General features: G+C 38.1%; 1 protein-coding gene across 1 annotated transcript; it reads left to right on the top strand.

Annotated features, from left to right (window-relative positions):
• The first annotated feature begins 12 nt into the window (after positions 1 to 12).
• ap5m1 (adaptor related protein complex 5 subunit mu 1) lies at positions 13 to 16,464 on the top strand. The gene is made up of 8 exons (XM_080201995.1): positions 13 to 166; positions 3,531 to 4,194; positions 4,925 to 5,152; positions 6,289 to 6,428; positions 9,345 to 9,430; positions 10,888 to 11,003; positions 12,733 to 12,829; positions 16,172 to 16,464. The coding sequence occupies exons 1-8, from the start codon at positions 102 to 104 to the stop codon at positions 16,252 to 16,254; spliced, it is 1,479 nt and encodes a 492-aa protein (XP_080058121.1). The 5' UTR covers positions 13 to 101; the 3' UTR covers positions 16,255 to 16,464.
• The last annotated feature ends 6,231 nt before the right edge of the window (positions 16,465 to 22,695 follow it).

A 22,695-nucleotide genomic window follows, 5' to 3' on the forward strand; every position in this document is an offset into this window, starting at 1 on the left:
CGGCGGGTTGGCGCAGGTCAGCTGCAGGCTTTGGGTGCTGGAAGGTTTTCTTCAGTGTGGTGTCTGTGTTAGCGTTAGTGTCGCTGGGTTTGGCGTAAAAAATGAGTGTTCGGGCGGTTTGGCTGCTGGGGCTCGAGAAGGGTGAAACATCCGTGAAGCTGTCGAGGTAAAAGATGTGAAAATGCGAACTTGATTTATTATTGTCGCATGTATGGGGATGCAGTGAAAAGTATTAGCAACATAGAAAATAGGGGCAGGAGTAGGCCATTGGAGCCTGTATCACTCTCTCCCTGAAGAAGTTCTTCCTCATCTCAGTCCTTCCTTGCGCGCTATGCAGACAAAACATACCATTATTCATAGAGAAGGAGGAGAGGGTGCAAATGTAATGTTACACTCATAGCTAGGATGTAGAGAAAGATCAACTTAATGCAAGGTAGGTCCATTCACAAGTCTGACAGCAGCAGGGAAGAAAGAAGCTGTTCTTGAATGAATAAATCATCCAGGATTGGTTCTTCATCCTAATGCTGTCCCCTGAATAGCAAAGGAGACTTTCAGACATTAATGTAGTTTTAGCAAAACATACAAATAAACAAGTATGAAGTACTGATCTCTAGAATGGTATTGGAAACATAATACTTTCATAATGTTCAAGGATTATATTTTGCACATTAACTAAAGTTAGGTTGGATGGATAGAACTTTTTGATAGCCGTTTAATTAGTTCTAGGCTCTTTTTAAAACCACTGCTTCTTGCAAAGAGAAAATTTCATTTTATTTCAATTTTCATAGTGATTGATATAGACAGAATTCTACAGTGCAGAAGGTGGCCATTTGGTCTATTGAGGCTGCACTGACCACAATACCACCTGGGTCCTAACCCCATGCATTTACCCTAACTAGTTCCCCTGACACTAAGGGGCAATTTAGCATGGCCAATCCACCTAACCTGCACATCTTTGGAGTGTGGGAGGAAACCAGAGCATCTGAAGAAACCCATGCAGACATGGGGAGAACATGCAAACTCCACACGGACAGAATTCAAGCTGGGAATCAAATTGGGATCCCTGGCTAACCACAATGCCACCCATGTCTCCTTGAAATTATATTTCATTTCAAGTGATGCCTAGAAAGCTGAGTGACTTTCTGGCAATTTCAATTTGTGTAATGCTATTAATGGACAAGTGACCCAAATTGATTCAAAGGAACTGATTCAAGACAAAAATTGAGTCGAACAAACATTAGAAAGGTGACTAAAAGCTTGATGAAAGGGGGAGACATGTGAATTCTACAGGTTAAAGCCAAGACAACTGCCACTAATGGAGTGAAGTGGAGGATGTACAATAGGCCAGAAATGGAGAAACACCACACTCTCAGAGGAAAATGAAAAGGGATGTAATTTGCTTTGATATTTGTAATATGTGTAAATTACTAAGGCCAATGCAAGTATGGGCATATCTGTGAGGAACACCTCAAGGACATCATATACTTTAACTTTACAGCACAGTTCAACCTAGAGCTCTTTTAAGGCACCAAACAAACTCAAATTAACTTGGGGACAAATTAAAAGGAGCAGCCCCCCAAAAAGGAAGGGGGGACAGCCCGAACAAAACCAAAGTCGAAAGGAAACTTAAAACATTAAATCAAAATGTGATTGTCAGGGTTTATAATGCACCCCAGCCCCTGCGGTGCCTGGTGGGCGCAGAAGGCATCAACTGCAACAGTTCAACTTGAATGATGAATGAGAGCCTTTCCTCCAGTATGTATATATATATTACATATATGTGTGAAAAGTAATTGCTAACAATACTATATTTGATTATATATTCAACTATATCTTTCTATTTCAAGTATAAATAAATTAGAGATGATACCATTTATACCAAATTACAAATGCAATGGATTAGGTTTTGACCGAACTGGTACTTTTTGATATTGAACCATTCCTGATATAAAATTGTATTTCATTAACTTTGAAACGTATGCTATTCTATTTGTTTATGAGATTAAATGTAGATGTTGGTTATGTAAGATACTGCGCAGTGCATTTGAGGTTTTGTACATGGAATTTCGAAACATGTTTGTTAGCAATTTTATGCCCATGTGATAAAAAGGGAAGTAGAAGCACGGATAAAAGAAGTTTAAAAAAATAGAAAAAGTTGTAAATGGCTGTTTTTCAATTGGAAAAGAGGCACATGGTGGACTTGAACAAGATTTGTACTAGAACTACCACTTACGTTACTAGCTTGGACTTAGAGCTGCAGAGCACAATTTCAAAGTAGGTATCAAAGCATAGGGGATCCTGGGCTTTATAAATGGAGGCATAGAATATAAAATCTATATGTAGCACTAGCTCGGCCATAGCTTGAGCATCGTGTCCCATTATGGCACTGTACTTTAGGAAGCACGATACAGGCGCGATTTAAGACCATAAGATATACAAGCAGAATTATATTATTCAGCCCATCGGGTCTGCTTCGCCATTCAACCATGGCTGATGTGATTGTCGTCCCCATTCTTCTTTCTTCTTCTCATAACCATTGATCCCCTTATTGATCAAGAACCGTTTAGTAGAATGACTTAGTAGATGGTTTCAGTGATGAGGGATCACTGCTATATGGAAAGACTGGTGAAGCCTCCTCAGAGCACAGAAAGCTGAAGAGGAATTTGATAACAGGTGTTTAAAATCATGATGGTCTTAGAGTAAATAGAAACAAAGTTTCTAGTGGTTGAAGGTTGATAACAAGAGGGCACAGATTTAAATGTCAAAAGAATCAAAGGCAGGGCGAGGAAAATCTTTTTCATGGAACAGGTGGTTAGGATTTGGAAAGAACTGCCAGATAGGATAGTCAATACAGACTCAGTAGCAACCTTCAAATAGTAATTGTGTCAATATCTGAAGGAGGAAAAATTGCAGGAATATGGGGAAAGAGTGAGTGAGTGGGACTGACTTACCAGTGCCAGACTCACTGAGCCAAATAGCTTCGTATGCTATGTTATTTTATGATTCCTTTGGCTAAGGAGAAAATGATTTACATTAATACAGCAGCTTTCATGTGCTTAGGATTTCCCAAACTAATTCAGAAACTTTGAAGAAGAGTCATACGGACTTGAAACATTAATTCCGTTTCTCTCTCCACAGATGCCGCCAGATGTGCTGAGATTTTCCAGCATTTTCTGTTTCTACTCAGTAAATTTGCCACCTACGTACTGGCAATACTAATAGTTTCAAACCAGTAAAAAAAATGTGCAATGGTGTATTGACATTAAAGCCAGTAAAGTTACTGTGGTAGGGATGGGAGACAGGAAATAGGTACAGAAATTTTAAAATCAAGTTGAATTTGCAAGTTTTGTTATTGCACTTAGAATATATAATAAAAAGCCTCTTTTGGATTAATATTACACCCATTATTAGCATTTTGCTTAATTTCATCAGGCACATAAAGCACTGCTTTAAATTAGTTGCTCACAATTAAATTGGTCTGTACTGATCATTATTAAAGAAAAAAACATGCCTTTTTTCCTTTTTTCTAGACGATATCCAACAGTTGAAAAAAGAGCCCGAATTTTCAATGGAGAAAGCTATATGGAGGTACCAGAAGACAAGATCTTCCTAAATGCACTGTTAGCTGAGCTCGGTATGACTGATCTGGATAAGAACTTTGTGGAACACAGGGATGGCTGTTGCAGAATAAATAGGACATCTATTTATGAAGTTGCAGTTGGAGAAGGTGTTCTTTGGCCTGTCCTTGTATTGACACAAAATGCAATTCTCTATGCTTGTCTTCCTTTAGTCGAACAGTCTTTGACTCTCCGCCCATCTTTAATTTCTTTACGTGGAATTTCTCCTGCATTTGCACTACTCACGGGGTTAATGACATTTTTACACACGGCACAAAGAAATGAATCAGAAATTGCTACCAAAATGGCGCAGCTCCCTGCTATGTTGATGCATGCTTGTCCACTGGGGACTCCAACAAATACTGATTTTGGATTAATGCAGACCCTGTCTGGCAGCCTTGTTCCTCAGAATGCAATCTCTTCAGCACAGACACAAAAGCAACCAGCCTGGAAGCCTGGTGTATACAAAGGGAAACCACAGGTTAATGTATGTGTCACTGAACAGATTACATCCATGCAGTACGACAAGAAAGATGTCATTGACGTGTGGCAGGATTATGGAACTGTAACATGTAAGGTGAGGTTCATGTACAGTAAACTAGTATTAGAAATCACTTTTCCAACTGAAATAAGGAAGGCTGTGTTGTATTTTAAGAAGTTACATTTTTAATATGGAAACACCATAGACAAGGATTTTCTTTTTACATTTATGTTCCTCATTTATTTAGTAAAATACTTTTGTTACGACTAAATTTCAATACATTTCTCCCTATTTGCTGAATTCTAACAACTGGTAAATAAATGAAAGGGTATGTATTGAGTTACAGCTTTGTGTTTAGTTTCATGAATAAAATTTCCATTACTTATTGGTACCCTTTTATGTTAATTAGGACTCTCGAAAATGAGAGAGTTCTGGCAGGTAGCGTCTCTTTCACTCAATATGAAAATTCCCTTCCATGGTGACACACTTGCTTTAGAGTGCGAACATTATTGATTCACCCCACCCAAGGGCAAAAGCCCATAACCAAAGATGGTGCCAGTCAAGTGCTGCACTGCCAGTGATGCTGTCTTTTCAAACCAATATTAGCCCAAGGTTTGAACCGCCTGTACAAATAATTCCAAGGTCGAAAAAAAGACAATATACAGATAGAAAGAAAAGAGCATCTATATATTGTCTTTATTTGGCCTTAGAAGTTTTTGCTGCAAGTACTCAGCAATGTTTGCTTTCTTTTATTTAATGAAAGTGCTCAATTTTAATTTTCTTCATATGCTTTTGTTTCTGACTTGCTGTATTTGTTCCAATTTAGTGTGATCTAGAAGGAATAATGCCAACTGTTACAGTAAGTCTGAATCTACCCATCAACGGGTCTCCTCTCCAGGATATCCTTGTGCACCCGTGTGTCAGTGCAGTTGACTCCACTATCCTTACTTTTAACAGTGTTGATGATATGGATGATTCACTGTTCAATGGGCCATACAAATTTCCTTTCACACCACCATTAGATGTATTTAAACTCTGCTACTACACCTCACAGGTAAGAATATATTGTATTTATTGAATTTAAAGCAAAAAGTAAATTTAGCACAATTTCTTTATAAGTGATTTTTAAAAAAATAATAAAGGGACATTGTCATTAAAGTGGAATTGAATTTAGCTTGCTTTGGACTGTCAATTTTTAGCTTGGACTCACTTTGTTCTCAGGTGTCAATCTTATCTCAGAAGTAGCTTTCTCCCTCAAAATTGGAGTGCTGTGGGTTCAAGGCAATATGTTACGAACACATACTGAACGATCTATTACACTGCTGTTTGTAGTTCCTATTGCATATATCCTGCTGTGTTTGGTTACTTTATAACAGAGTTTAGTTCAAAAGTATTTTGTTAGCTGTATTTTAGTTTGAATTTTGAGTATTTTGTTGGCTGTGAAGTGCTGTCAAACATCTTGAGGACAAAGGCGATGCTACGTAAATCTAAGTTTTTTTCTTTATTCATTTCAGTTTTCTCCTTCAACTAATTATTGCAAATGTGCAGACACTATCAGTGGCTGTCAATTATTTATGTTGTTTTTTTGTGTATTTAATTGTGCTGACTTTTCTTAAATGCACCATGTCACAGAATAGTACGCATGGCATTATTGAATTGGACCAATATGTAGGTATATGTTTTCCAGAAGCTGTTAGCTGTCATTGGCAAACCTTAATGCAGCCAAAGACAGTTTATTAAGTCTGTTAGCTGGACAGCTAGTTAGTGATGCAGAGCAATTTCTGTGTTCAATTTTTGTACCGGCTAATGCTATTTAAAATGCATGCAAATTAGTATTTGCATACATTATGCAGCTCCACGCCAATTTCCAGCCCAGAGCTGACGGTGCTGAAAATCTAGCTGCCAAAGATGCACGGAGGCCGTGGCGCCCACCGGGGAGCCTGTGAAATGGCCTCTGTGGAATTTCGCAGCCCACTACACAACAAAAGCAGTGTAGCAGTTCAGATTCACTGCATTCAAGATGGCTTATTTTGAATTTTTAGAATCTTTCAAGTTGACAAGAAAAATTCCAACTTGATTTGAGCAAAAACAACAAATTGTCCTTCCTTATCAAACTAAATAATCACCTGAATTACTGTAGTTAAGTTTTAGGAAAATGGCTGAGTAACATTACCTCTCGTTTGTTTACAGGTACCAGTCCCTCCGATTCTTGGTTCCTATCAAATGAAGGAAGTAGAGCAATTTATAAAGATTACAGTTAATCTGAAACTACATGAAAGTGTCAAAAATGGATTTGAATACTGTGAAGCTCACATTCCCTTCTTCAACAGGTAATGCAAGTGACAGCTTCAGGAGTGATTTATGCAGTGCCAATCTGAGAGATTGTTTCCATTGGTCGGGAAATCCAAAACATGGGGAGGAGTGGGGAGTGAGTGGGTAGCAGGTGGCAGTTACAGAATAACGGGCCGATCATTTAGGACTGAGATGAAAAATTTCTTCACTCAAAGGGTTGTGAATCCTTAGGATTCTTCACCCCAGTTAGTTGTGAATGCACCAGTGTTGAATACATTTGAGGTTGGGATAGACGTATTTTTAGCCTCTCAGGAAATTAAGGAATATGGGGAGTGTTGGAAAAATGGATCATCCATGACCATATTGAATAGCGGAGCAAGCCGGACGATCTATGAAGTCTACTCCTGCTCCTATTTCTTAGTGTAAGTTAGAATGATACCTGACTGAAAGGGGAAACAGATGCTAATGTTCTCATGTGTCTTCTGCCCAGGTCGTGCTGTGTAGTAGAGGTTGTGGTTTGGAAAGTGCTGTCAAAGAAGGCTTGTCAGTTTGCTGCACTGTGAATATGAAACACATTGCTGGTGGAGGGGATGAATATTTAAGTTGGTTAATGGGATGCTGATCAAATGGCTACTTTATCCTGGATGGTGTCAAGCTTTTCGAGTGTTGTTGGAGCAGTAGTCATCCTGGCAAATGTAGAGAACATAGAGTTAGGTCATAATTCAACAAGGACATCATTAAATAGTAAAATAGGCTCAAGGGGCTAAATGGACTTCTTGTTCTATGTTCCATTGAGAGGTTTATGTTGAGGACGAGCGCAAATAACCAGAAAACTTATGGAGGGGTAGCAACTTGTAAGCAGTGTGATAAATTGTTCAGTTGTTTGCTTTGTGGCACTTTGTATGATTTCTGGTGAAGATGGCAAATTGGTGAAGGTAATGTCTGAGTGACCTTTGTATGGGATAGGACGCGAGCAACTGAATGAGTTGGATCTTGTGAAAGGCTGAGTTTAGGAATCTTGGTACAGATGATTTGGTGAATGTGGAGTCCCTTCTCAAGTGGGACTGGTATAAACGACCAGTGAGACATTTACACTTAAATATTATTGCATTAGGATATTCAATTGCAACTTAAGATACCTTAATTGCTCTGAAATTAGAACTGTGATATAGATCTCATTGTGCAACAGATGAAATTTTATTACAATGCATGGACCTCAGAATCTGTTTCCTTGGTGAATTGTCAATGAACATTGTGAATTTTCCCTTCCGTTTATAAAAGAACAAGCTGTACAGACTTTTCTTGTGGACTGTTTATCCAAGGGATTTTCTTTAGTAATTTAAATAGATAGTTAGAACCACTGCAAACAAGCCTGACATTTAGAGATACCAGTTACATTAACCATATTGATTCACGTCTAAACTGTTAAATAGTTGTAATAACTATTTTTACACTTTAAATAAATGTTAATTCCATTACTACAAAATTCTTGGAAGCTATTTTTTCAAGTGTAACCATTTTTGAATTCTATGACTACCCTGTCTATTACCCTTTATACACAGTACGGTATGTTTTCATTTTGTTTGTGATGATTTTAAAAATCCAACAATATTTAATTTCATTATAACTACTCTGAATTTAATAAAATTCCAAAGGGTTGCATGGCCTAATAATGCATTTTATTATAGTCTAGATACAAAGTAGGTGGTTACAAAAACAAAACTGCAACATCTTTTATATTTCTTTAACTCTTAAATAATTCTCAGTAGTAATTACATTTTCTCTCTGGTTCTTTTCAATAGTTAAGTTAATCTTTGCAATGTTTTTGCCATTTATAGGCCATCTTCCAGTTGTGTGCATTGTTCCTGTGCTTGAAATTCAATTGTCCTTTTGAAGGGCATGTAGAATGTTTAACATCTTTCATATAAATTTCAATTCATTAAAGATAAGATTAAGTCAATGGAACCTTTGCTCACACAGAAAATTGTGTACGGTTTCTGTTTACATCCTTAGAATTCAGCTACGTGCTAAGGAACAGTTGCAAAAGTGGAAGGACCAGAAAATGCGGTCCCACTTGCATTAGAAGTCAAATAGGAGCTCAGTCTGTCGTCAATTTTCTCTAGGTGGTTGCTACACTTTATGCCCACACTGAATTAAATAATTGCTAAATAAAATTGTAGAATTCCACTTTATGAAAGGAAATCAAGATTGAGGTTTTCTAATTTGAAATGTTGCCTAATACATAATTATGACCTTCATTTAACAATATTATGCAGTTATTAGCAAAGGATGTAATGTTATTTAGATTATTTTGAGTGTAGAAAGCAGCCTAATAAATTGTCATTGCTCCTAATCAGTTCCAGTCTACAATCATTGGAACATCAGCAGAACTCAAATAAATTCAGAACGATGGGGTTATTGAGGATGAACATACTGGACTTTTATTTTGTTTAGCTATTCTATCATAGAATCCCTACAGTGCAGACGAAGGCCATTCTGCCCATTGAGTCTGCACTGACAACAGTTCCAGCCAGGCCCTGTCCCCATCTTTACCCTTCCAATCTCCTGACACGGGCAATTTAGCATGGCCAATCCACCTAACCTGCACACCTTTGGACTGTGGGAGGAAACTGGAGCAGCCAGAGGAAACCTATGCAGAGACAGGGAGAATGTGCAAACTCCACACAGACAGTGACCTGAAGCAGGAATTGAACAAAGTTCCCTGGCGCTGTGCGTCAGCAGTGCTAATCACTGTGCTATCATGCTGCCCTTTAATTTTGTTGTATTAGCTGAATTCTCTCCACTTCACTAAGTGCCACATTTGTTACTAAGTTTAAAATATTATTCCAAGAGGAAGTCAAAAGAAAATTTAAATCCTTTGAAATAAAGAAACAGAAATGAATTCCAGGTGCTTCAAAATATACCTGGTTTTGCTAATCTCTTTTTCTCTTCAGGGGTCCAATAGCTAATGCTGACTGTAAGGTGAGCCACGGGCAGCTGGAGGTGTCGCGGGAAAAAAGCTTACTAATATGGGTCATCGGTTAGTTCAACTGTTCTATTTTACTTAATTTTATTCACAAAACAGAAGTTCTTTTGTAAGATTAACTGTAGTCATTCGTGAAACTTTTTCTTTTAAATGTTAGCCTCCAATATAAAGAAATTAACCTTGCATTTAATCACACAGATCAGTTAACATATTGTTAAACAATCCACCACTGAAGCTACTAGCAGTGTCATCAATGGAACTACTTTTAATAACTCATGTGACACAGGGAAACCTAACTCAATTTTCCCTCTATGATTGCAGCAATTCCAACTTTACTAATAAATAGAAAGTTCTTTATACAGCCCACAATTTATAAACCACACGTTAATACCCAAATCTATGAACATTTAATTGTGTGCCATTCACTCAATATGCTTCAGTAGTCCGGCAATGGAGGAAACATTTTTAAAATGCAGGGGATACCTTAAGTTAATTTCCCGCATGCTGGTGACTTCAAATTGGCCTGTGCTCTGTAGTGGAGCTATTTGCTCAGCAATATCATCGGTGTTACTATTAAATTACACATTTATTATTCACAAGATGTCTGCTTGTTCACACAGGGAGGAGATTATTTGTGAAAGTGGAATGAGATAAATTGTCCAAACATAAATGATTTGTATACTCAGGATGTCTGAGCATTTCATGTGATCTTAGCATTATTTTGTTTTATAGTCGGGGAAGAATTGTATGTTTGGATCTTCCCCTTACATGACACAAGCAGCAGATTAATTTACAATAACTTCAAAAAATGCTTCAAATTCACCTGTGCCTGTTTCCTTCAACAATTAGAGAAATTATATTCTCCGTGTTGGTATATATTTATTGAACAAGTAATTGAATACAGAGTTGTTGCAGTGCAGAAGGTGGCCATTTGGCCCTTTGTGTCTGCACAAGCTCTCCAAAAGAGCATCATGGTTTAGTGCTATTCATCTGCCTTTTTCCTGTACCTTGCGCATAATAAAGCCAATTTATTTTGTTCTCGATTTTAAAAAGTTCAGAACTTTTTATCTGATTTCAGGTATTTATAATTTGACTGGTTTCTAGCATATTCTTAATGTTGGATTAATAAAGATTACTATGATAATATATAAGTGAATCTACATATTCATTGCCTGATTTTTCTAACCACTCAACTCAGTTTACACTGCTGATTATTCCCCCTATTGAGCTAACTTTCTATAATGAAACAGAAAACCCTTTGGAAAGTTGAAGCTTCTGTGCTGTTTATTGACCTGTAAAGTTGTTGGAAAGCCTTAAAATTGATTTTTTTATATAGAAATTTTCAAATCCAGTGGTTAATGTGATAATGAGAATTAATTTTGAGATTGATTTTTTTGATGAATCAATAAGAATATTTTCTCTAATAGCAATACATTGAATATTAGAAAGTATTTTAGTGCATTTAGTATTATGAATATATTGCAAATGCTGTTGGCTTTGTGTGTGTTTAGGTCAGAAATTCCCTAAATCTTTGGAAGTATCTTTAACTGGTGTAGTAATGTTTCCTGCAAAGCATTCCATGCAGCCAACTGATCCATTTTGCACAGGACTTACTGCTTATGTTAAGGTTTGTTGATTGGTACTTTACTTTTAAAATGATTATCTCAACTTATCGTTTGAAGAAGTTAAGATTTAACATGTATACATTTTAACTAATTCAGATCATGCAACAAAAGCTTGCAATTTGGGTAATGTTCCTGTGTTCGATTTTAGTTATACAATATGTTTTACTGATAATTATACAATTGCTGCAGCACTTTGTAATGGGTGAGTACAAAAAGATTAATTGTAAGGAATATTTGCCATAATTAGTAGATACATTGACCACCTATTAAAATCTGTTCAATTGGTGACTGCAGCTACATTTTAAACCACACTCTGCAATAAAAACCTACAGCATTAAGAATGTTGTAATCAAAAATCACTTGTCATTATCTTTGATGATGAAAACTGTATGTATCCCCTCAATTTTTACTAATGCCACACTGACAATTTCAGTCCAGTTCAGCTTTCTGAATTCAAAATGATAAAAATAATGTTCAGCTAAAACCTTGCGTAATGTACAAAATAAATACTGCCATTAGCTAAATTGTCAAAATCATTTTTAAACAGTGATCAAAATTCCAAACAGTGAGCATGCCTTTGATTTTCATATAAACATTAATTGCTGTAAGTTCTGACTAGGTGAAGTTAATTCCTGAAACACAAAAAAAAGTAATTATTCACATTTTGTAGACTGGTGTAAGTGGATTAGTAGTTTTTAGAATAGGGAGATTTATGTAAGAGAGATGGCTTTTTGGATTCTTGAACACAATCATTTAATTATCTCTGGTTTTGAAAAGTTAAGTTATAAAATGGTTCTTCCCTGTTTTTACGTAATCTTGGGCAACATAACTTAGTCTCTTGTAAGATATGATAAAGGATGTCTAAATGAGCTCATTTACAATAGGAACTAATGTATTTATAAGGTTGTTTAAAATGTTTAGTAGTGTTTGCACTAACTTCCAAAAACCTTAGAAGGGAGTTAACTGTTCAGATAACTTGAAACGTTGTGAGTTCAAAGGAAACCTCTAATTAAGCAATGTATAACCACACAAATTTAGACTGAACAAGAACTTTAAACAGGGCAATGAGTTAAGTATGTCATTTATTCCGAGAAAATGCTGATTTATTTCTCCATAATACGTTGTTTGTATAGATTTTCTAGACAAATTTGAAACCTATTCAGTGCAGCACACAAGAAAGAACTTTATGAAAATGAGTTGGTTAAAAGTGCCAATCCATTCAAGTTTCTGGAAATGCGGAGGTGGGAGGGGGATGGTATAGTGGGGTGTGATTGTGGTGGCTAACTTTAAGTTGGATTAGTATTAGGAAACAAGTATAATCTTATTAACTGAATCCGATGATTTGTTTCAGAAAATCTTCTTGAAATGAGATACCCAAAATGTAATTCACATCTTTCAACGAGGTGGTAACTTAAATCCATCATATCTAACAGCTAAAAATAGAAAAGGCGTGTAACTTGGACTGGAGTTAATCTCTTATCCTACAGTTAGCTGAGTACACTGAACCTGTTGAACAGCTGATTTGTTAATATCCCAATTACAAAACTATTTAGAGTTCAGCTGGCTGGAGAAGAAATTCATTGTGGCAAGTGAGGGTAGATAAGAAACAAGCTAAATAGTGAAAAGTTTTCAAAGTAGACTTTGACAGGATAATAAAACCTGACTGGTCTCATTTTGTCCTGAAGCTATTAGTTAATCTTTTACTTTCTTGCTTCTATTTTATCGCCCCAGCTTTACTTTCGAATCCCAGATTATACACTGACTGGTTGTTATGTGGACCAACATTCTGTGCAAGTGTACTCATCAGCAAAGCCCAGAATCATCACATGTAAGATTCAATTGTTTTCCTGTATTTAAGCCATGAACATTTTTTAATTGTCTTCTAGCCAGAATAGATTTTACCTGCAGGGGTCAGTCTTGTCTGCTTTTACGTAGCTGAAAGCAGTGTGCTCTGGCACAGTGAGGAGAATATTGGCATGTCATTCATATTGTCAAGACTTGCAATTGCCTGATAAAATAAGTCCAATTCAACATAAAAAATGCTGCAAGATTTAATCATTATCTAATGATTATGGTAGGTAGAATTATTGATCCTCACTCTTTCACCCCCTCACCCCAATTTGTAAACATTTTAGGTTCTTTGCTGTCCCTGTATCATATACCATTGTCCCTCAATTTGCTGATGATGTCTATTCGGGATCAAGAATGTCTGTCATGGGTCTTCATGTGACTGAATAGATCGATTCTCAACCCATGGGTCTTTGGGCACATGAAGTAGGGCATCCCACAAGCTGATGGGATTGGAATAGCAGGATTTATTTCCTATTCTTTCCTTTCCTGTTGCCACTCTGCCTAATCACTGAAATGTTGTGACTAGAAGCGTGAGTGAAGGACAAGTTCTCTATCTTGATTGATTATGCATCAGTTTCTCCAGTTATTAATGCTGCTGCTGACACACTTTAAGGAGAGCTTCAGAGTGTCTTTGAAATGTTCATTTTTTTGTCCTGCCCTGAAAATTTGGTTATTTGGAGAACAGGACCTGGTGGGGGAAGACTCTTCTTGGCCATCCAGATACAGTGTCCAGTCCATCAAAGTTGATTTTGCAGAAGTTTTGCCTGAATTCTTGTGGAGCTGGATTCAAGAGGATGCTAGCATTTGTTTGGTGATCCTACTATTGAAAATGGAAGATTGCAGGTGGAATATCTCTGGTATGAGTGATATAGTGGTATCATCGCTGGACTAGTTACCCAGAGACCCAGGATAATGCTCTGGAATCCCGCATTTGAATGCCACCATGGAAGGTGGTGGAATTTGAATTCAAAAGAAAATCTGAATTAAAAGCCTGATAGTAACCATGTCATTAAAAACCCAACTGGTTCACTAATGTCCTTCCGGGAGGGAAACCTGCCATCCTTACCTGGTCTGGTCTGCATGTGATTCCAGACCCACAGCAATTGGTTGATTCTGAAATGTCCATCTTGGCCTCCTCTGGAGGTCCCCAGCATCACTGGTGCCAATCTTCAATTCTATTCACTCCAAGTGATATCAAGAAACAGCTGAAGGCCATGATTTACTGTAAAGGCTTTGGGCCCTAATGATATCCCAGCAATAGTACTGAAGACATGCTCCAGAACTTCCACGCCCCCTAGTTGAGCTACTCCAGTACAGCTACAACATTGGTATCTATCCTGTAATAGCTACGACATTGGTGTCTATCCTGTTGGTTGGTTTGGGGAGAACTCTACACTGATTGGAATCATACCTGGTACAAAGGAAGATGGTTGTAGTGATTGAAGGTCATTCATCCCAACTCCAAGACATCACTGCAGGAGTTCCTCAGAGGGATGCCCTCAGCCCAACCATCTTCACCTGCTTCATCATAAGATGTGAGGATGTTCACTGCTAACTGCACAATGTTCAGCACCATTTGGGACTTCTCAGATACTGAAGCAGTCCATGGCCAAAAGCAACAAAACCTGGACAATATCAGCTTGTGCTGGCAAATGACATTCTTGCCACACATTCTTTTCCAACAAGAGAGAATCTAACCATCACTTCTTGACATTTAATGGCTTTTCCATCACAGAAACCCCCACTATCAACATCCTAGGGGTACTGTTGACAAGAAAATCTACTGGACTAGCCATTTAACTACTGTGGCTACAAGCAGATCAGAGGCTAGGAATCCTGCAGCAAACAACTCAGCTCCCAACTCTCCAAAACCTATCCACAAACTACAAGGCACATCAGGATTGTGATGGAATACTCTCTCCTTGCCTCAACAGCATTCAAGAAGCTTGGCACCATCCAGGACAAAGCAGCCCACTTGATTGTCATCCCTTCCACAAGCGTTCACGCCCTTCACCACCAGTGCACCATAGTAGCAGCATTGTGTACTATCTACAAAATGCACTCCAAGAACTCACCAAGATTCCTTAGCACCTTCCAAGCAAATGACCAATACCATATAGAAGGACAAGGATACCTGGGAACACCACGACCTGGAAGTTTCAGTCCATGCTACTTACCATCTTAACTTGAAAATATATTGCCATTGCTTCATGTTGCTGGGTCAAAATCCTGGAATTCCCTCCCTAATAACACTTCTGGTGTACTTACACCACATGGACTGCAGATCAAGAAGGCAGCTCGCCACCACCTTCCCAAGGGTAATTAGGGGTAGGCAATGAGTGCTGGCCTAGCCAGCAACGCTCACATTCCTTGAATGCATTTTTAAAACTTGTGTGTTGCTGGTACATAGTCCAAGTCTCACTGCATAACAGAAAAATGGTGATGACAACTACTGTGTACAGGAGAACTTTTGCTGATTTGCCGAGGCCTTTGTCGTAAAACACTTACTGCCTTAGTTGTAGAAAGCTGAACTGGCACACTTCATCTGGTATTGGTTCTTCTCATTAATGGTGGCCTTTTGAGTGAGGTGGTTGCCAGGGTAAAGAAAATACTCAACATATTCCAGAGTCCCTCCAACGTGCATGGGAGGTGGAATTTTTGGCTGACCGAGTGTTGGTCGATATGAGTTTTGTTTTGACAACATTGAAGGACAGGTCAAGAATCATGAACTTATAATTTAAAAGGTCTAAAAGATTTTGGCACAGAGGCAACTCAGGCTAGGCAATATTTAATACTGACACCAGAGGGGGGATGATCTTTAGGGAGGTGAATGTCATGATCGGGTAGATTATGAATAGTATGGGGATTATCACACTGTTTTGCTTCTCCCTGCTCCTGATTTTGAAGCCATTTGTTCCAGATCTCCCACTCAAGACAGTTGCAGCTCAAAAGAAGCATTGACAAATGACGGGAAGCCAGCTATCTAATTCTCCCTTTGGTATCATATATCATTTCTTGGCCAAAAGCACAGTTAAATGGCTGACTTCTGTTATTTTTAAATGGGGCTTTTGAACTAGTTGCTGAAAAGAAACTTCTATATACAAATGGAATATAGATTGACACTTATGTAAACTGCCAATTTATTGCAACTTCATAAATTATTAGTTTTTTAATAATGCCATACTTCTGTTGAGTTGCAATTACTTTTGTCAAATGAATGTATTTTCTTTGGTCAGTATGTGTTAATCCTGAGTTTTGCATTCCATTGAAATATGACCAACATGCCTCTGTTAATTGAGTGTCTTTTTTGTTTTTCTAGCCAAGGAACTACTGTCTTCTGAGTACTACATCTGGAACTCCAAAGGTGATGCACCTGTGGCCAGCAGGCCATTGAATTCCTAATTCAACTGAGTGTAGACATATGGACCAAATGTTTCAAAACAAAGATAACTGGTTTGATAATTCAGTATTTATTTAAAAATTGCACTAGTTAAATATTCAGCTGTGTCCCAGAAGGTAACCTATTTTAAATTGTATAAAATAAATGTTTTATGGTAAAGTTTGATCAAGCGATGTACCAGTGTCAAAAATTGTAAATATGATTAATAAAACATGATGAAAAATTTGTATTTATTATAAATGCTACAAGTTGTAAAATTCTGAAGATTTCTCTCCTCCACTGCTCTGTCAAATACACTTGATTCACTGGGTCACAGTTCCACAGGTATTCTCCAGCAAGTTGTCGAAATGACTATTATTATTGTCACTGTTAGGAGCTTATTCATCAGGTCCTCAGCATCTCACATGTGTGTTGCCAACATATGTGTTGAAAGAAGGTCTGGACCAGAAACTTTTGATAGATTTTGTATTCTACTCCTCACCCCCCTCCCTGTCAATTGTAGTGTCACTATCCTCGTCTCAGCGGGGATCAGCCATCACAGTCAGGCCATGGAATAAATCTGGAGCTTTCTGATCACAATATTTCAGCTAATCAGTGGATAAAGTGAGACGTTTCTGATCTATTTGATGCAGCTAATCACTGATAATATCACTAAGACATTGGGAAAGCTGTGCTACAGTGTAATTCTAATTATTATTCATAGAACCCCTACAGTACAGAAAGAAGCCAGTCAGCCCATCAAGTCTGCACTGACCACAATCCCACCCAGGCCCTACCCCCATATCCCTACATATTTACCCACTAATCCCTCTAACCTACGCATTTCCCGACACTAAGGACAATTTTAGCATGGCCAGTCAACCTAACCTGCACATCTTCGGACTATGGGAGGAAACCGGAGCCCCCGAAGGAAACTCACGCAGACACGAGGAGAACGTGCAAACTCCACACAGACAGTGACCCAAGCCAGGAATCGAACCTAGGTCCCTGGAGATGTGAAACAGCAGTGCTAACCACTGTCACCCATATTCTTTGTTTCAACTGCAAATCACAAGAAGTTCAAGAAGAATTTACACACGTATGGTAAGTTTCCAGTCCCTGTGTTTTTAAAGAATAATTGAAGATTTGTATTTCCACCATCAAAGTAAGTCATGGAGGTTTACAGCATAGAAACAGACCCTTCAGCCCAACTTGTCCATGCTGCCCTTTCTTTCAAATGACTAAGATGATCCCTCTGTCTTCTGCCATCAGATCAATTTTGTACCCATTTGGTTACCTCATCTTGAATCCCATAAGATTTAATCTTATACAACAACCTACCTTGTGGTACCTTGTGAAAGGCCTCGCTAAAGTCCACGTAGACAACATCAACTGCACAACCCTCATCTACCTTCTTGGTTACCCCTTCAAAAAACTCAATCAAATTTTTGAGACATGATTTCCCACCATAAAACCGTGCTGACTATCCCCAATCAATCCTTGCCTCTCTAAATGCCTGTAGATCCTGTCTGTTAGAATATCTTACCCATTACAGATGTAACACTCACCGGCCTGTAGTTCTCAGGCTTTTCCCTGCAGCCCTTAAACAAAGGCACAACATTTAACACCCTCCAATCTTCAGGCATTTCATCTGTGGTTGTCGTTGATTCAAGTATCTTTGCTAAGGGACCTGTAATTTCTTCCCTGGAATCCCGGGCATTCCTCCACAGCATCCCGGGATACACTTCATCAGGTCCTGGGGATTTATTTACCTTGATGACATTAAGACTTCCAGCATCTTCACAGTAATATGTACATTCTTCAAGAAATCACTATTTATTTCCCCACGTTCCCTAATGTCCATGCCTTTCTCAGCAGTAAATACTGATGAGAAAAATTCATTTAGGATCTCATCCATGTTTTGTGGATCCACATAGATTTCCTTGTTGATCTTTAAGAAGTCATAGAGGTTTACAGTATGGAAACAGGCCCTTCAGCCCAATGGCCCTACTCTCTCCCTAGTTATTCTTTTGCCCTTCATGTATTTGTAGAAGCTCTTTGGATTCTCCTTTCCCTTATCTGCCAAATCAATCTTGTGTCCCCTTTGTGCCCTCCTGATTTCTCTCTATTCTCTCTATTCCTGAACCCTCTATACTCTTCAAGGAATCCACTTGATCCCAGCTGCCTTTGTATGTCATATGCCCCCATCATCTTCTTGACCAGGGACTCAATATCATAAGTCATCCAGGGTTCCCAACTTCTACCAGCCTTGCCCTTCACCGTAAAAGGAATATGCTTACCCTGAACCCTGGTTAACACTCATTTGAAAGCCCCCCCACTATCATTCTCCATAGCTATATTAAAACTAATGGAACTATGGTCACTAGTCCCAAAGTGATCCCTCACTAATACTTCTATCCCTGCCCTTCCTTATTTCCTAAGAGGCGGTCAAGTTTTGCCCCCTCTCTGACTGGGCCATCCATATACTAAATGTGAAATTCCTCCTGAATACACTCAACAAGTTACCTTCCATCCACTATTCTAATACTGTAGCTGTCCCAGTCAATGTTGGGAAAATTATTTAATAAATAAATACACTTTAATGTTAAAATCCCCTACTATCACCACCCTATTTTCTTGGAACTATCTGTAATCTCCCCACATAATTAGAATCATAGAATCCCTACAGTGTAGAGAGAACATTCAGCGCATCGAGTCTGCACTGACTCTCAGATAAAGAGTATCTTGCCCTGACCCTCTTTCCCTGCCATATCCCCACAAATTTATCAAGGCTAATCTATCTAACCTACACAGCTTTGGACACTTAGGGGCAATTTAGCTTAGTCAATCCACCTAAACTGCACATCTTTGGACTTTGGGGGGAGGTGGGGGGGGGGGGGGGGGGGGGGCGGTGTGCGGGGACCACAGCACCCGGAGGAAACCAATGCAGACATTGGGAGAACGTGCAAACTCCACACAAAATCATCCAAGGCCAGAATTGAACCTGGGTCCCTAGTGCAGTGTTAACCACTGTGCTGCTATGCTACCCCAGTGTTAATATTTTTAAGTGAAGTAGTTAATCTATAATTCATTCACAACTTGAATTTATTGTTAAAAGAAAGTATTTGGATGCTGCATTGGATGACAGTGGTACGCATCAAACATTTTCATCAAGAAGCAGAAGATTGCTCAAACTGCAGCTTCACATACCATACACTAGATTAATGGTTGTTTAGTGTTTGAATAATCCAGCTACTTCAAAAACAACATCACCCTACACCAGAATTGCAAATCCTAAGGAAAGTAGTGTCAAAACTCACCTTTGTTTTATTTTGTACCTGTCTTATTTTATTCGAATGTCTTGTCCCAATACACTCGTTTCAAACACAAGCTTATTCCAGAACACTACAAATGTGATTCCATAGCTGGCCTCCAAGAATTGTGCAAGAACACATCAGAAACACTTGACTATTCAGTCTTTCTTTCTGCTGTGGCAAAACTCCAAGTTTCCACTCCAAGCTCACTGCTAGATAGAACAGATGAGACTGCAAACTAGTTTTGTGAAGAATTGTGGTATGAACCCATATTCCATCATTGACATAGCAGAAAAGTCATTTCTGCACCTATCCAACCCAAACGATAAACACATCTCTAGGGATTTATACATACTTTAATAATTTGCAGTTTCTTGTCATCCACACAATAAAATACCAAAATAGGCAAGAAACACATTTTCCCAAGGTAAATATGTACTGATGTTTAAAATCAACCAATAAGTAAGGGCCAAGTTTTAACAGCTATTTTGTGATTACTTCCTTTCTCAGGCAATTAAAAGAGGGCAGTTGAAAAGAAATCTTGCGGTGTTAAGCTCTACCTTATTAATGATGTATCAACCAACGATTACAAAATGGCCAACAAATTTGCCCCTAACTCCATCATGATTAAATAATCTGTGCGCATTTTGATTTTGAGTTGGCATCTTAAGAATAGTTACTTGGGCAGCATATTGTAAATGCAGAGAGTAACCACTGATGAATGAACATTTGTGAGTCAGGCAATTACTGCCAGTCTAAGCAATACTTAGTACCAGCTGTTGATGACTTGACCATAAACTTGTGATGAAGGTGAAACAAATGTATTACTTCAATATTGTTCTTCCAACTATTGTACTGATTTCATGATTTCCTCTCAAGTTTTACAAAAGCAATGTATGAAATATATGTCTGCCCAAACACTATGCTGACAACCTTCACCAGATAGTTCCTGTTGTCTGCAAATTAATATACTTACTTAAGAATGATATACATTTTGCACAAAACATTTCAGGCTAACACTTCAGTATTGCAACATATGAGCAATACAGTTTTAAAGTCTTTTGTAACTATATACAAATACTCAATGCTGTTTACCATTTGAAAGGGAACTTTTTTTTCTAAATCTGCATTTCAGTATGATTACATTCTGTACCACAGCCCTAATGTAAATTAAATAGAATATTCTTTTTGCTTCTTTTTATGTAAGTTAGGAATGGCAAACTAAATTCACATTGTGGTAATATAGGCATCTTATTACTATATTCCAGTCTTTAATTAAGGGATGGATTAGGGGGTGGGATTTGAAAGCCAGATAAATTCTGTGCTAATTTATATTTGAAATATTCCCTCCATAATTGCCATGCCTCCAGTTGGGGGAGAAAAAGTGAACAAATGGGAAGGCCGATGCCATCTGCAGGGTTCGTTTTCCCTCCATCAGGCCTCTGAGGAAACAAAGGAGGCAGGAGAGAAGCCCATACTTTTTACCTTTTGTGGTCAGCTGATCCCACTGAGTTGCTTTCGGTCATGTCTGGAAATCTACTACTTCAGAAAGATTTTTTGAAGGCAGAGTCTGTTTCCAGTTTGGTAGGTGACCTGTTTTGTGTTTTCAGTGTGTCTGGGAACTCCTTAGTGTAATTAGTGACCTTTGAACTCCGAAGCTAATCCTGTGCTGTTTTGTATTCCTTACTCATCTTTAAGGCTGGTCTTCTCTCTTTTTCAGTATCCGTTGCCACAATTAAAGAAGAAACAGCTGCATTTCAAAGGGATTCCGATTCTAGAAGCTTAATCGTGATTGACAAGGCCTTCTTATTCTGGGCAATAAGAAAACTCTGGGAGTCCTTTCTTCTGCTGAAACTTCAATCATTTTCAAAAATTATCTCATTTGGATTTCATTCTATTTCTTTTATAACTATTCTACTATACAATTTTACAAAGTTGAAAGATGCTTAGTATTTGCAGTATATATGAAATGCATTCATCCCAAGATTGGTGCCAGACCTATATTGTTGATGGGGAGGAAGCTAAAATCCATTTAGCTTCACAACATGGTTATAAAACATTGTGCAAATCCTGCAGACGGTCTTCTGTCACAACACTTTTATCTGTGTACATAAAAGTAGCTTGCAGCATGGCATTCTATAAGCTAAAATGTCCAGGAAGTGTGCACATTAAAGCTACTGTTTTAAGTATTTTCATGGCTTTTTATACAGGAGACGACATTTTAAAAGATACTTTGTCATGTTGAGAAGTTGTAAGTAGATTAGTATATGCATTCTGGAGCATAACCTTGTTTTTCTCAACTGTACCTATTCAATAATTATATTTAAAGGGATCAGTTTTGGGGTGTGCAGTTGCCTTCAATTGTTTTGTCTTAATGTCTTTAGTGTCTGAAGACAAATTAAGACCCAACAACCTTAAAGACGCTTTTACCATTAATAAGTTAGCTTTTCTCTTTTTCCTCCTTCCCCTTCCCCCTTTCCCTCTCTTCCACCAACTCCCCTCTTCTTGCATCCTACCTCAACACCACCCCCCCCTCCCCCAAACAAAAGACAAGAGCTGAGTCTTTCTGACATGTTTGATCTTTGGTACTTAACTAAAGTGATCATTCTTCATGTGTGAGTCAAGACAGTGAAAAGCTATCTGACTGCAGAGGGCATCACAACTGAGTCTAATCCTGTTCTTGCATGAGGTTCAGGTATAGTCTTCAGCAAAGGTCACTTAATGGTCTCTGCAGCAATAATGGTAGATTTATTTTTCCTTCTCCGGCCAAAGAGAGTCTAATGTCAATTGAAGGACCCTTATCACTGCCCCAACTACCTCAATGTTAGACTAGCACAGGGCTACTGTTGGCAGTGAATTTATGTAGTGAGTGAGCACCACAATAAAAAAAATGCAGTTTTCCTAGAATATATTTCAACATATATAGCTGTTCAAATTCCAACTAACTTAACATAAAAATTGATTTAACGAGGGATCAAAGATGATTCATGACTGTAAGCTTCAGCAGAGAAATAATTCATGTGTGAGTAGAATATGTATGATCACCACTAAATCAGAACTCAGACAGAACAATACTTTGTGCATTTCTAATTAAAATGGTTAACTTGGTAAGCAAATGATTTAACTATAAACCTATTAATTTTTCTTTTG

Source organism: Carcharhinus amblyrhynchos, chromosome 14, assembly GCF_965287045.1.
Source record: "Carcharhinus amblyrhynchos chromosome 14, sCarAmb.v2.hapA, whole genome shotgun sequence".
Lineage (NCBI taxonomy): Eukaryota > Metazoa > Chordata > Chondrichthyes > Carcharhiniformes > Carcharhinidae > Carcharhinus > Carcharhinus amblyrhynchos.